The 12,888-nt window shown below is 44.4% G+C and overlaps 1 protein-coding gene across 1 annotated transcript in view; it reads left to right on the forward strand.

The window, feature by feature from the left end:
* Positions 1-8,532: 8,532 nt before the first annotated feature.
* The window catches only part of xkr6a (XK, Kell blood group complex subunit-related family, member 6a), a 30,328-nt gene continuing 25,972 nt past the window's right edge, over positions 8,533-12,888 (forward strand). The window contains exon 1 of the mRNA XM_076299942.1: positions 8,533-9,104. Coding sequence (XP_076156057.1) covers positions 8,533-9,104 — 572 coding nt within the window. The remainder of the gene's footprint in view (positions 9,105-12,888) is intronic.

A 12,888-nucleotide genomic window follows, 5' to 3' on the forward strand; every position in this document is an offset into this window, starting at 1 on the left:
GAGCTGTACCCCTCAAAATCCACTTTTCTTGGGATATAATTTTTTTTCAAGTAATTTGAGTATTGCATTCGAAAGGGGAGGCAAAGAAAATACACTTGGTTGAGTAATATATTTTTTAAAGTCACTTAATTGTTCTAAAAAGCCTTTCAAATGTGTCAATGACGTCATTCATTAGCACAATGCTAGCGTATTATGTGCAACAACGACCCAACCTGTAAGAAATCAAAAGGACATAAGTACTCGTTCATTCAACGTTTGACCTATAACCCATGTTGAAGTTATACAAACTACAATCAAATCTGAGATTTGTCAACGACAATCAGGTGAAAGAGACCAATTTAGCTGTCTAGCTCCATTGACTCCCATTCATTCTGCACTCATGGCGATCGCCCCCAGTGGAACTCTGGTGGAACTGCATCCAAAATTCGGTACAATCCAAGTACCCCTGGCTGCAGCTTGCAGATCGGGGCTGGGCTCAATGTGGGGCGGAGCGCAACGTTGAGCTCAGCCCAAAATCAGCTCGTCATTACCCGTTGACCTCTCTGTGTCCGTCTATTTACCCGGACTCGGAGTTCAAATTTTCTCAATAAAAAGCAATAAAAAATCGCGATGCTTGAATTTTGCACCTTTTTCTTAATATCTCTGGTCGTATTTAAGTAGACCATTCATATTTAGATGGCTGCAAGATTCTACATAATTACATGATATGTATTTACGTTTTCGTAGCTACACCATATCTTGAGAATAAAACACTGATACATACTAGAGATGCGCGGATGGGCTATTATTTCAACCGTAACCGCATAAACTTATCATCCATCCGCCATCCATCCGCACCAACCCGCCCGCCATCCGCTGGTTGTTTTAATGTATATGGGTGATGCGTGCTGCTGACGTGAGGCTAGAACGCTCTTGCCTGTTTTAGAAAGACTGACCCAATGCAGCAAATATATTAAAAGGCTAAAGTCCTACATTGGCTATGTTGTAGCCTATCCCCAGAATATCAGCAGCAAACTCAGTCTCTGTCTCGCAAAAGTCTCCAAATAAAACGCACATAGGCCTGTAGCCTACAATTTTATCATTGTAATAAAAAACGCAATTTGGCACATCATTTCAACATGCTGCTATTTAGCCTACTAATTAATGCCTATTGTACTTTATTTTTTGCAAAAAGAAAGAAATCCATAGTAAAATAACAAGTCATTCACATTATAGGCTAGGCTACTTTACGCACTGCCATGTCGTGACACTATGACAAGCCTGTTCTGAGAGCGCGTCTTTTTCGATATTAAAGAAACGCCGACTCTATTCATTCCGAAAGTCCACCGCACAGCAGTGCAACGTGCATGTTCACATTTTTAGTAACAACCGCCAAACTTGCTTGCTTGCCTTACACATCTAGGCTAAGCTTTCCGACTATTTTTCTTACCTTCTTTTTCTCCGCTGTGGATGTTACTGAGCTTGTATTAGTTTTAGCTCTTACGTTCTGAACATCTCGCACTGCCATTGCCCGATGTCAGTTCTGTCTTATCACTCCATAATCTGTCTCCCTTTTACATGTCTATTCCCTGAATGGTAGGCTACAATGACTATGTGTTTTATATATAATATCATAACAAAATAACCCAGTCAGTCTCTTCTACGAGATGTTTAGGCCTCCTCCAATACTGGCAGCTGAGCTCTAATTGAAACACTCGAAGCGAAAACTATCATTAACTTGTTCAGAAAATTGAAATAGTCTGGCGAGGTGGGGCCACAGGTTGGCACATTCACGGGATGGACCTGCTGCGTCTTCATCCATTGTTTCGTCTATGGTTTTGTCTCTAATCTAAATCTGACCATGGAGTTGACTTTGGCGGAAAGCTGAAGGTGATTGCTGATAGGCTGTCCCAATCAGTGGCGCCTGCACAATCCAATCACGTTTGAGAGGGAAACAACAAATTGAGGGTTTCTGAGATTTTTCTTTTTTTCCTTTTTTGTAGAAGAAGTAACGGGTACTCACAGTTATGGATAGAAATGTAGGCCTAAGTAAAGAGTACAATATTTGGCTCTTAAATGTACTTGAGTAAAGTCATGAGTACTCCCCAAAAATGATACTAGTACAGATCCCTCAAAATTGTACTCAAGTAGCCTACTGTACTCAAGTAAATGTACTCCGTTACTGTCCGGCTCTGAGATTAAGTGCCCAAACCTGTGACGTCACATGCAACTGTAGTTCGTTATCACCATGTTACGACAAAAACTCGAAACAATTCAACTGATCCTAAAAATAAGGTATGACCACTTGAAGCAATAGAGGTGACCCCAGTGCCTAACATATGGAAGGCATTAAATTAAGATCCCAATGTGCACCGAGATATATTTTTTCTAAAAAAAAATCCCATCCACTCCACTAAACTCTAGGAACGCAACCACTAGATGGCGATGAGATTACTTTCCCTCCCTATAGAATTTTCGTGCTGGAAAATCCCTTGAGTAAATCCCTTGACGTTTCTCCTTAAAGGGACACCAGGCAACGTTTTCGTGTTAATTACTCATCTTCGTAAGTCGGTATATGGTTAATTGACTTATTACAGGGCGAATGAAGACTCTCTCGCCCGCCCCTACTGCCTGTAGGAAGAATATCCCGCTTGCAAGTTCAGTGTATCGTACCCGGCGACCGAAGCAGTTTCAGTTTCCATCCTGCATCCACAGCACAGAGGGAGGCTAACGAAACGCTAGCGATTGTTGCAAACGTGTGTATAATGGCAGAGCCGGCGAAGAAGCAGCGAAAACCCTTGACGGAAGATGCAAAGAAAAAGGAAAAGAGCTTCAGACCGAGCGAGGGGGAGTTTCGTAGAGAAAAAGCATCAGGCTTGCCTGGTGTCCCTTTATCTAAGGAAACATTTTAAGGTATTCTGTGCAACACCCTTAAGTAAATCCCTTACCTAAGGAGAAATTAAGTCTTAAGGGTCATACTTAAGGGAAAAAACTTAAGGTGCTTTGTGCAACCGGCCACAGGCTCTTTGGGCCTCCAACTGTTAATATGAAGAGGTGTTGGACGTTGTGACTTTTCTTGTCATTCTCATGTCTTCATCTTTACTTCATCTTTCCACACACACACCACAGATGTTCTCAAGTAATTTTTAGGAAGTCCAAGTCAAGTCTCAAGTCTTTGAGGGGCAAGTTCAAGTCAAGTCTTCGCCCTCTTACGTGTATGTGTCACTTAAAACAACACCAAAGCACTTTTCCTCTGTCCCCCGCCACACGCTATTTGTTTATCCAGCACCGGCTTTGGAAACATATGTTCACAGACAATGTAGAGTATGTTGCATGATTTTATGAAAGTATGAAAGATTTTATGAAAGTATTGCAACATCAGAAGCAAGTCAAATTTGTAGTTTCTTATGTCTCATGTAATAGGTGAATCGTTCACCTTGTATAGCCATACAGCATACATAGCGAGTCACTACCGAGAAAACCATGCAACTTCAAGAACGGAAGCCCGGCAAATCTGCGAGAACTGTGAAACATTACCCTGTCAGTAGATATAGCTCTTTGGGGATAATTTTTGCCTGTTGTTAATCCTTCACCTCCACAACAAAAGCATTTTCATTGTATACAGGGGGATAAGTCACGAGAGGTTTGACATTTACAACAGCAGAGTAAAATATAAATATATCGAGACTCTAGAGGGAGCTCTACAGTCGCCAAAAATACCTAAACCTGCATAGTGTACCTTCAACGTCTCTTTCACCTTAGTAAGTGACTGACCTGTCTGGGTGCGTTATGAGATGCCTGAGGAAATTGTAAGTTGTTTTTAAACGGCATAATTTATCCTGGTACCACACACCTTGCATTCTTCCATGTAACTGTTCGCTTATTTCCACTGTGCACAAAGTTATTTTAACCGATAAAAGGTACAACTCCGGGAGGACTTGTCGCCATGGTCAATGCATTTTTTGATTTGTGAGTGTGCGCACATAGCGCATGCGTTACGTTGTACATTATGGCAAAGGGGACATGCAGCTCATAATACGTTTCCCAAAGTATATGTCAATTAAATGAAATACAAATACATGAATACATTTCTAAAAGCAATAATTGCATGAAATGACACACACACACACACACACTTACGATGCGTTCATTTGCATGGGGAAAAAATTTTTCTTAGTGAAAACATCATAATTCACGTCAGTTCATGTGTGGGAATAATGTGCGCATAGTGTGATCCATTTGTCCAATGTGCTCGTCGAGTATTAAGTTGTCCGAAAAACCGTAAGTCACGCAAAATTACACGACGCAACGCCCCCTAAACTTGTCTGACGAGAAGTCAAACAAGTCAAACAACCCCCCAGTTCATGGTGAGTCCTTACAACAAGGAAGTTAGGTCATTTCACAAGTTACGAGTTGTCACAAGCCATGAGCAAGTACAAATGGAACGCACGGTAAGAGGTGGGAAACTGGGGAAGATTTTGTTAACTGAGTTGTCCAGTTGGGGGCTCGTCGTCACTTTTGTCGCCACGTTGTAGTTCATTTTGTAGTCCTTGTGGACTTTCATGTCCATCAATGTTAATGTGAACTTGAGAATTTGCTGTTTTTGTCACTTGAAAGCTGCATATGCTTCTTTCACAAGCGTCTTACAAAATATCATTAAACAAATATAATTGTTTATTTAAGATAACTGAGAGTATGCTTTAACCTTTGTTGTCGCATGTTTTTCACACATTCCGACGACAAAGCACATGAAGACTCCCAGTGGAAAAAACGACGTAATCACAGGGAGGGGGGGAGCAACACACACACACACTCACACACACACAGCCCTATAGCATTATCCACTTCCGACATTACAATCACTTGAAAAAAGGACTAGACTTTATTGTGCTATGAGGAGGAATTTTCTGAATGTGCCATTGGGAGGTGCTGCTGCCTGGCATGGCTCTAGATTGGAGTGAAGGGATTTTATAGTAAAATGGAAAGAAATGAGGAATTTGCCATTCATTAACAAAAGCCATGTTGAATTCCCATTTTAATGCACTGCTGTTAGTCAGTGTGCCTGTTAAGTAATTTGTTTGATTTCTCTCTCTCTCTCTCTCTCTGTCTGCAGCAACACAACATAATTAAGAAGTTAATCTATTTTCAACACACTATAACAGCCTGTAAGTCATTAAAGTTATTTTTACTCTTTTAGGCTGTCATTATAAAGTCCCACTGCCAAAAAAACAGTATAGTATGGGTATATTATGATGAACAATTACAAGCAGCATCCACTTCCAACATTACAAGGACTATAGATGCAAGCACAATAGATCTGAAATGACTTTATCGTTTTATAAGGAGGAATGACATTGGAATAATGAGACCGAGTGTGAAATAAATATGAATACCAGATAGTAGAGCAGAAACACCTGCCTGTCTGATAACAGGACAACCTGCCAGAGTGATAACATAAGAACAAGTGACCTTGAGAGAATGAGGAGGTGAAAACAAGATAAGAAAAAAAGTTAGAAGAGAGGCCATGGGAGCCACTGAGAACTATGGTGTGGTGAAGAACATCAGTGCTAGTCCTCACACTTATAATATTTAATATGATAAGTGTGAGGTACCTGCGCTGTAACTGTGAGAAATAGTAATTGTTGTCATGGTAACTGGCCATCATATTCCCTTGGGCGTGATGAGACAGGGAAGGGCAGTTATAGGGATGTGGTCCTCCTTATGGGAAACCTAACGATGTGCTGATTGTAATATCCAGAATAGGCCATTAGAAGGTGCTGCTGTGTGGCATGGCTCTATATTGGACTGAAGGGATTTAAAAGTAACAAAGAGAGAAATTAGGCATTTGCCATTCATTAGCAATTATCATGTTGAATCCCTATGTTTATGCACTGCTGTTAGTCAGTGTGCCTGCAATATCAAATCATTTTGTTTAATTTTCCTATTTATTTCTGTCTCTCTTTCTGTCACTCAGACACACGCACACACACATGCATACACACACATACATGAACAGCAGCAGCCTGTTAACAGTTGGCTGCTGGTCGTACTCAAATGCACACATATTATGTTCATGGCTGATTAAGCTGGCTTTAACACCAGCCAAATGTTGAGTTGGAGCCTGTGGAGTCTGGAGAAGACTGGCCCGAGAGAAATGCTATGGCAATTTACAGCATCTAAAGCAAACCACTGAAATCTAAATCCTTACTCGCCCTGTAGGAATTAAGATGTTTGTACTTAATCTAGTAATTCAGTGTTTTGATTTAGGCATGGGCATGTTTTCACAACACAGCATTCTGACGATCCTCATAGTTAGGTAATTTCAAGCGGCCCCATTGCACACAGTCATCTTTCCCATCCACCATCTTGATTTGAGGACATGTGAGTGCCTGGCATATTGCAACATGAAGCAGAAATGAGAGGCAAAATGTCTTCTGTGCTGTGGCAGAAGTGAGGCGTTGCATTATGGAACAATCATCTAATCCATTAGAGCATCCGGCTGTCTGAGATGGCATGAGGATGCTTCTCCAGCCTCTCTCTCTCTCTCCTCAATTCTCTCCCTCTCCTCCACACGTTCTCCCTGCCTCCCAAGTCCTGCATGGGCCACAGGCGTGTGAGAGTAACCTGCACCTCCCGGGGATCCCCCAGCAATTATCTCCCTTACATTATTCACCCCCCACTGCTCTCTCTCCCCCCTCAGTTTAACCTAAGCACCAGCCCCAGGGAGAATCACTGCCGCTGCATTTCCTTTCATCAAAATTTCATGCAGAGGAGTGAAGGGGGGAGAACCACACCAAGTGGTTTCTGCAAGCCAAGCCAAGGTTTTGAGTGGTCCCACCAGTCCCCCGACATGGATGGAGCTAGAGAGAGAAGGGGAGAGGGGCTTCCGCGAAAAGGTACTTTCCTTGTTTCCTTCCAGGCCAAAGCTCTCAGACAAGAGAGAGAGAAAGAGAGAGAGAAAGAGAGAGAGCGAGAGAGAGAGAGAGAGTATGTTCTCCCAGATCACTGTTCGTTTCTTTGGTCTTGCATGTCCTCCTGGGTAATGTTTTTTTCTCTTTCGTCTGGCTGCTGTGACTCGGAGAAAGCTGGCCAGTGGGAGATAACACCACAACATATCCCTCTGGAGAAGAGGATGGAGGGAGAGATTAAGTCTGGCATGTGGGGGAGTGGGCAGCTCTGCGGTTATCTGTTTCTTTAATGCTGGAGGCGTTCCAAAAGTGTGTTTTTTTTATTCATTAATAAATTAATAAAAAAAGATTTAAAAAAAAGATCCAAAAATTGTCCAAAAAAATAATATTATTAAGGCATCAAATCCCTGAACGCCATTTTCCAGTGTAGCAGGACACCAAGGATATGAAATGACACCAGCTTCGGTGGAAAAAGAGGAGATTTGCAGCCTTGGTTAATATCCGTTCTTTAGTTTCCTGGCTGTGATTGTGAGAGCACAAGCTGCAATTAGTAGAGTGTGGATAAGTCACGGGTGCCCCTTTCAGACGATCCACTGAGTCTGTGCGAGGATTTAGTCTGTGTGTGTCCCGCGGGAGGGTAATGGGAGATGTGGGGCTTTTATAACGCCTCTGTGACAAAGGGCTACACTGGTGTCTCTAATCCGGGCTGTTCCCACTTTGCTTCTGACAACGGCTGAAGGAGATTTTCTGGGCCTAAGAAATGGAGGGGAATACGTGAGACAGGATTGTAGAGTCTTTCACATGCAGCTGCAAATGCCTATTCTCACATGGAATGTGTGCATGCAAGCACAGACACACAATTACACAAACACACACAGAGACACACACGCACGCACGCACACACATACTCATGCACACACGCACGCAGGCACGGATGCACACACTCATAGAGAGTCATATCCATATTTCACAATAAGGAAGCACCATAAAGGCACATTTATGTCTGTTAATCTGAAATACTATTCATTCATTATAGCAGAGACATGGACAAATTTGCCCATTATGAATATGAAAATATTTTACAACAAAAACGAAAAACATAAACAGAATATATGACAAGGGTAACGAGTCTGGTGAATAATTTTTTTATTTTAAATTAAATATTGAACATTGAACTGAATTTCCTCATACAACCGCTAGATGACAACACTGAGCTGGTAGGTACTGAAGTGATGGAGCTGCGAGGCAAGGTGCACCACTATGCGGTCAGCATCCTTCGCCTCATTACGAGAGCAATCTGGTCAGGACAGTAGATCATTCTGAGCAGCAGCACCAGACATAAGCGTTTAAACAGCTCTGTCAGCCGAAGATATCGGATGACTATGTCGGGCTTGGGATGCTGAGCTCACCTGGAGGTCTGATGATGATGCTGCTGCGAGGCAGCCGACCTGACCCTCAGCTTTTTATCGTCAACGCCAGGCTCGATTGGACATCCCTAGGATCCGAAATGATATCTCATCGTTCCCGAGGTGAACCATGGCATAATTAACTATGATGGGTTGCATATTGGGAGTGTCAAAGCACAGGTATTTGGGAAGTGACGTCATCAGCCCCGGAAGGCGGACGGGGTGCTTGAGAGAGCAAGATGGCAGCGAAATCTGATGGTGTGGGGCTCGCTACCGGTTTCGCCCAGCTACACAACCTGGACGAGGCGGTGGCGGGCTGCGACGATGATGGCTTGGACAGCACCGCTATACACATCTGCCACTGCTGCAACACCTCGTCCTGCTACTGGGGATGTCGAAGCGCCTGCCTGCGGTCCGTCTGCATGGGGAAGCGGAACGGAGGCAGGCGGCCGCAGCAGGGCGAGCGCCTGTGGCTGGACTGCCTCTGGATCGTTTTGGCAATGCTAGTCTTCTTCTGGGATGTAGGGACGGACCTGTGGTTAGCCATGGATTATTACTCCAAACGGGACTATCTGTGGTTCGGGCTGACCCTTTTCTTTGTGCTTGTACCATCGGTTCTGGTCCAAATCCTCAGCTTCAGGTGGTTCGTGCAGGATTATACGGGGGGTGGTTTGGGGGCAGTGGAGGGTCTGAGCAAGAGAGCCACCGCTGGTTTAAGCACGGGCATCTACGGCAGGGACAGATGCTGCCAAATATCTGTGTGGATGTGGCAGATTTTTATACACATCATTCAGATGGGACAAGTGTGGAGGTAAGGAAACATGGATTTTTAAAAAGATCTTTTTTTTTTTTATCAAATCAAGGTTGTACACAGCTGTCTCCCCAACCCAAAGCCAGAATGCATTATCTCCCCGTCACCTGGATTAATCTGACAGCCACTGCACTGAGTTCACCTCAGGCTTTGAGTCGAACACAGAGGGGTGGTCGTCATTTTGTGCCAAGTTTAGAGTCTCAGATACAGCCGTTTCTTTTCAACCAGACAGTGTTCATTAGCAGTGCGCTTTTGTCCCTGTGACTGGATCAATTGTTCAGATTTGTGTGAAGCTAAGTTTGCCAAAAGTTTTCCAGAGAAGATGATGTGATGTGTGATACCCAGAGGCGACATGGGTTGCAAGTAGACCGCACCTTTGCAGTGCACACTCACTCCGTAACTGAGTAGCTCTAACTGTCATGCCTCCGCTCCATGACATCAGCGGTGTGTCTACCTGCCGCGGCATCGCTGGACAAGTGTGTGTCGAGTCAAGCTTGTGCGTGTGAATTCCGCAAGCCCGCAGTATGTGCTGCGGTAGGCTAGAGTCTCCCTCCCTGGTCTCGTGAATATGAGTAATCTTTTTGCAGATTCAGTTGCTTAGAAATGCTTGTCCAGTTGATTTATTTACGCGCTGAATTCCCGTGCATGGATGTGACAAGCAAGCTTGCGGTCGCGAAGGGGGTAAACGCTGGCTATTGGTTCTATTTCGGTCGACGATTCATGTTTATTCTGTGTTGCTGTGATTTTCAAACGCCTACAGGCGATGCGCTACATATAAAACGATTATGTGCATCATCCGATCCAACACTTGCGACCGAAGTCGATGCCACTGGCGACCGAAGTCGATGCATCTGTCATGCAATAGAGTGACGTAAGGTTTGATGGTAGGCATGCGTATAAAGGAGATATTAAACTAATTCAGGGTGTCATTTTCATGTGTTGAGGTAAATCGGCTATACAGACGTTTAGGCTTCTGCATCTTATTAGTGGAGATTTCTTCCTCTCGCTCATGCGTCATATAAGCTTTATTTTTTGCACATCCAATAAGCATTGTGCATTGTGAAGACAATCATTTGCAATGTCCAGACTTGGTTTTCTAAAATGTAATTGGACTGTTTCTAGAGGTAGACCAGTGCCATGATGCAAGGACATACAAGCGTCTCGATCCTTTGATCAGACACACACAGACCGAGATATCATATGAGTCTTGCTTTATGTTCTAAACACACCTGCTCCTGCGCACAACAGCTCTATTGCCAGTAGCCTAGCCTATCGTCCACGTATCGCTCATTCATAAGGTCCCGCGGTTGTTCTCCATTGAAAGACACCCGCAGCCTCTGCTTAAAGTCTGGGAAGATGGACAGTCCTGAGTAGCCTAAACTCCACTGAGCAAACCTGAAGGGGATGGATCCTTCCTCTGGTCCAAAGTTGTCCTCTGTTATCTCTCCCAGTCTAGAACCGGATTTTGTCAGTTTGTCCACCGTCCTTTTAGTTTTGAAAAACAAGCTTTGCTCACCAAATGGTAAACAAAATGAAGAAATTAATAAAATCAAAATGCAGTGTAAGCAGTGACAAAACGGTGGCCTGCAGATAGCCAACCTATCAGTTTTTTAGGTGGCTTAATTGGTGGAAACGCTTGAGTATATTACCAGCTCAGGCTGCCCTGAAAACTGGTGATATGACCATCAGCCAAACAACAGCACTGCAGCAATGATACAGCAGTGACATGTGTGAACTACTAATCCCTCACTTGTAAACAACACCATGAATCTATGACCTTGTACAGAGGATTATGTCAGAGGATTTAAAACCACATGTCAGTGTCATCCATGATGGCCAACTATGTATGAGCTCCATCTGATCCAGAAACAAGGAAAGGCAATTAGGGAATAGGAATGTCCGGTATGTCCAGAGGCCATATTAGCCTATGGGTGGGGGTGTTTGAACACAACACCATAATAGCATGCATAGCTACCCTGCTGTGTCATAGACTTGGCACTGGCTATGTGTTGCTGAAATTAAATTAACCCCCCGGTGTTCTTTTCTTTTCTTTTCCTCCCCTTGATTTTAATCAAACAGTGCCTGTGTGGGTTTGGGCGATGCATTTGACCAGGGTATTCATTTTCACATTAGCACTGGTAAGAGAGAGGGGTAATCTTCATGCGTTGCTTCAGGAGCAGGCTGCAATTACATGGACGTGTGTGGAGCCTGAACAGACACTGGTGCTCTAGTGAGGAGCCGCAGTGTTAGGCCCATTTGACCAACACTAACCTGCAGGGGTAGAGGCCGTCTCTGTGTTCTATAGTGTTGCTTGTTCTTGTCCTCCTCTCTGTCTTTCTTTCACTTATATGAAGCACTGTCTCTTCCACTACTAGTGGTATCTCTCTTTCTCTCTCACTCTCTCTCTCTCTCTCTCCAGCCTTGCCATCAGCCTTTGAATAAGCCATCATGCTCGAGACACAAGTGGTCCATCTCACCCATTATAAAAGTAAGAAATGAATGGGGTGTGGTGTTATTAGGCTGGAGAAGGCTGGCAGCATCATGCCCCATCCCCCCTGCCTCCTCCTCCCAGAGCCCCTGGTGGAGAGGTGAGTGGCTCCCATCAGAATGCACTCAGTCACAGCCAGTGCACATGAGGCAGCATAAAGTAGTCTCATGCAGCGCTAGACCATAGGTAAAAGCTGCAACTCACCCTCAGGCTGGAGTCAGTCAAGAGATTGGAAACACCATGGAGTCCAGCTCTCTCAAGTGACCATATTCATAAACCAACTTAGATCCCCTTCCTGCGTTGCAACCGAAATCTTTTTTATTCAGTGGTTACATTTCCAGAACGTTTCTGAAAAGGATTTCGTATAAATTAAGTATCGTTACTCTTTGCTTATATCTACGGTATGGTCTATGCCTATTTAGGTGTTGGTGAATTTAGGAGCAAATTGTCTTTTTTAACTGCAGAGGAAAAAATGTGTACCTCATAAATCTACAATACACTCTTCTCTTTAATGTCTCTCCGATCACTAAGCAGTGGTGTGTAAACTGACATTCAAAAGATCAACTGAGATAAAGACTCCACCGGGATGCTTTGTAGAGGTGTAGCTGCTCTCGTAGCGGAGTAGCTCTTCTCTGTTGTTGCTGCCGGCTAACGTAGCGGTGTAGCTTGTCTCTGTTGTTACTGGCGGCTAATGTGCGCTTGGCCAGTGGAGCCTCGCTAACCGCACGCGCCGGGCTCATCACGCCTCACTGCTCTCACGCTGGGGGAGCTGTCAGACGAGTGCCGTGATTCAGCCCGGGCGCAAGTGACAAGCCAGCCAGGGCCTGGGCAAGGGCGCGTGATTAGAGGGGAACAGATTTGCAGGGTCAGAGAGATCATGGCGCTGAGGCCAGTGCGACGAAGCCACAGGGCACCACAGTCACGGGGTCATAGAGTCACCAGGCTCGGACAGTGGTCAAAGTGAGGGTCAGCCTAGTTCACAGTGGTCATACAACACATGGCAGCAGCATTCTAGATGGTTCGGCAGTTATGCCAATCAGTTGCTCCAACACCTCAGTGTTGTATAGCCATAACAAGTTCATTCACTTTGATGATTACAAGATTTGTAAATTAAATCCACCAACTGGCCACAAGACATTTCTTTGGCTTGGTTTCAGTGAACGTAAGGGTTTTTCCTCAGAATTCCTTTGGGTGCTGTGCTATGGGGTTTTCACAAGTCTCCAAGGCCTGGACTAGATGAGAGGTCTTTTGGTCGTGGTCCTGCTCATTTCAGCGTGATCGTCTATCTGGGCCCCA

This window comes from Alosa pseudoharengus, unplaced genomic scaffold, assembly GCF_046254945.1.
Source record: "Alosa pseudoharengus isolate Yale_2024_CS ecotype anadromous, Long Island Sound unplaced genomic scaffold, YU_APseudo_1.1 YU_APseudo_1.1_scf_22, whole genome shotgun sequence".
Classification (NCBI taxonomy): Eukaryota; Metazoa; Chordata; class Actinopteri; order Clupeiformes; family Clupeidae; genus Alosa; species Alosa pseudoharengus.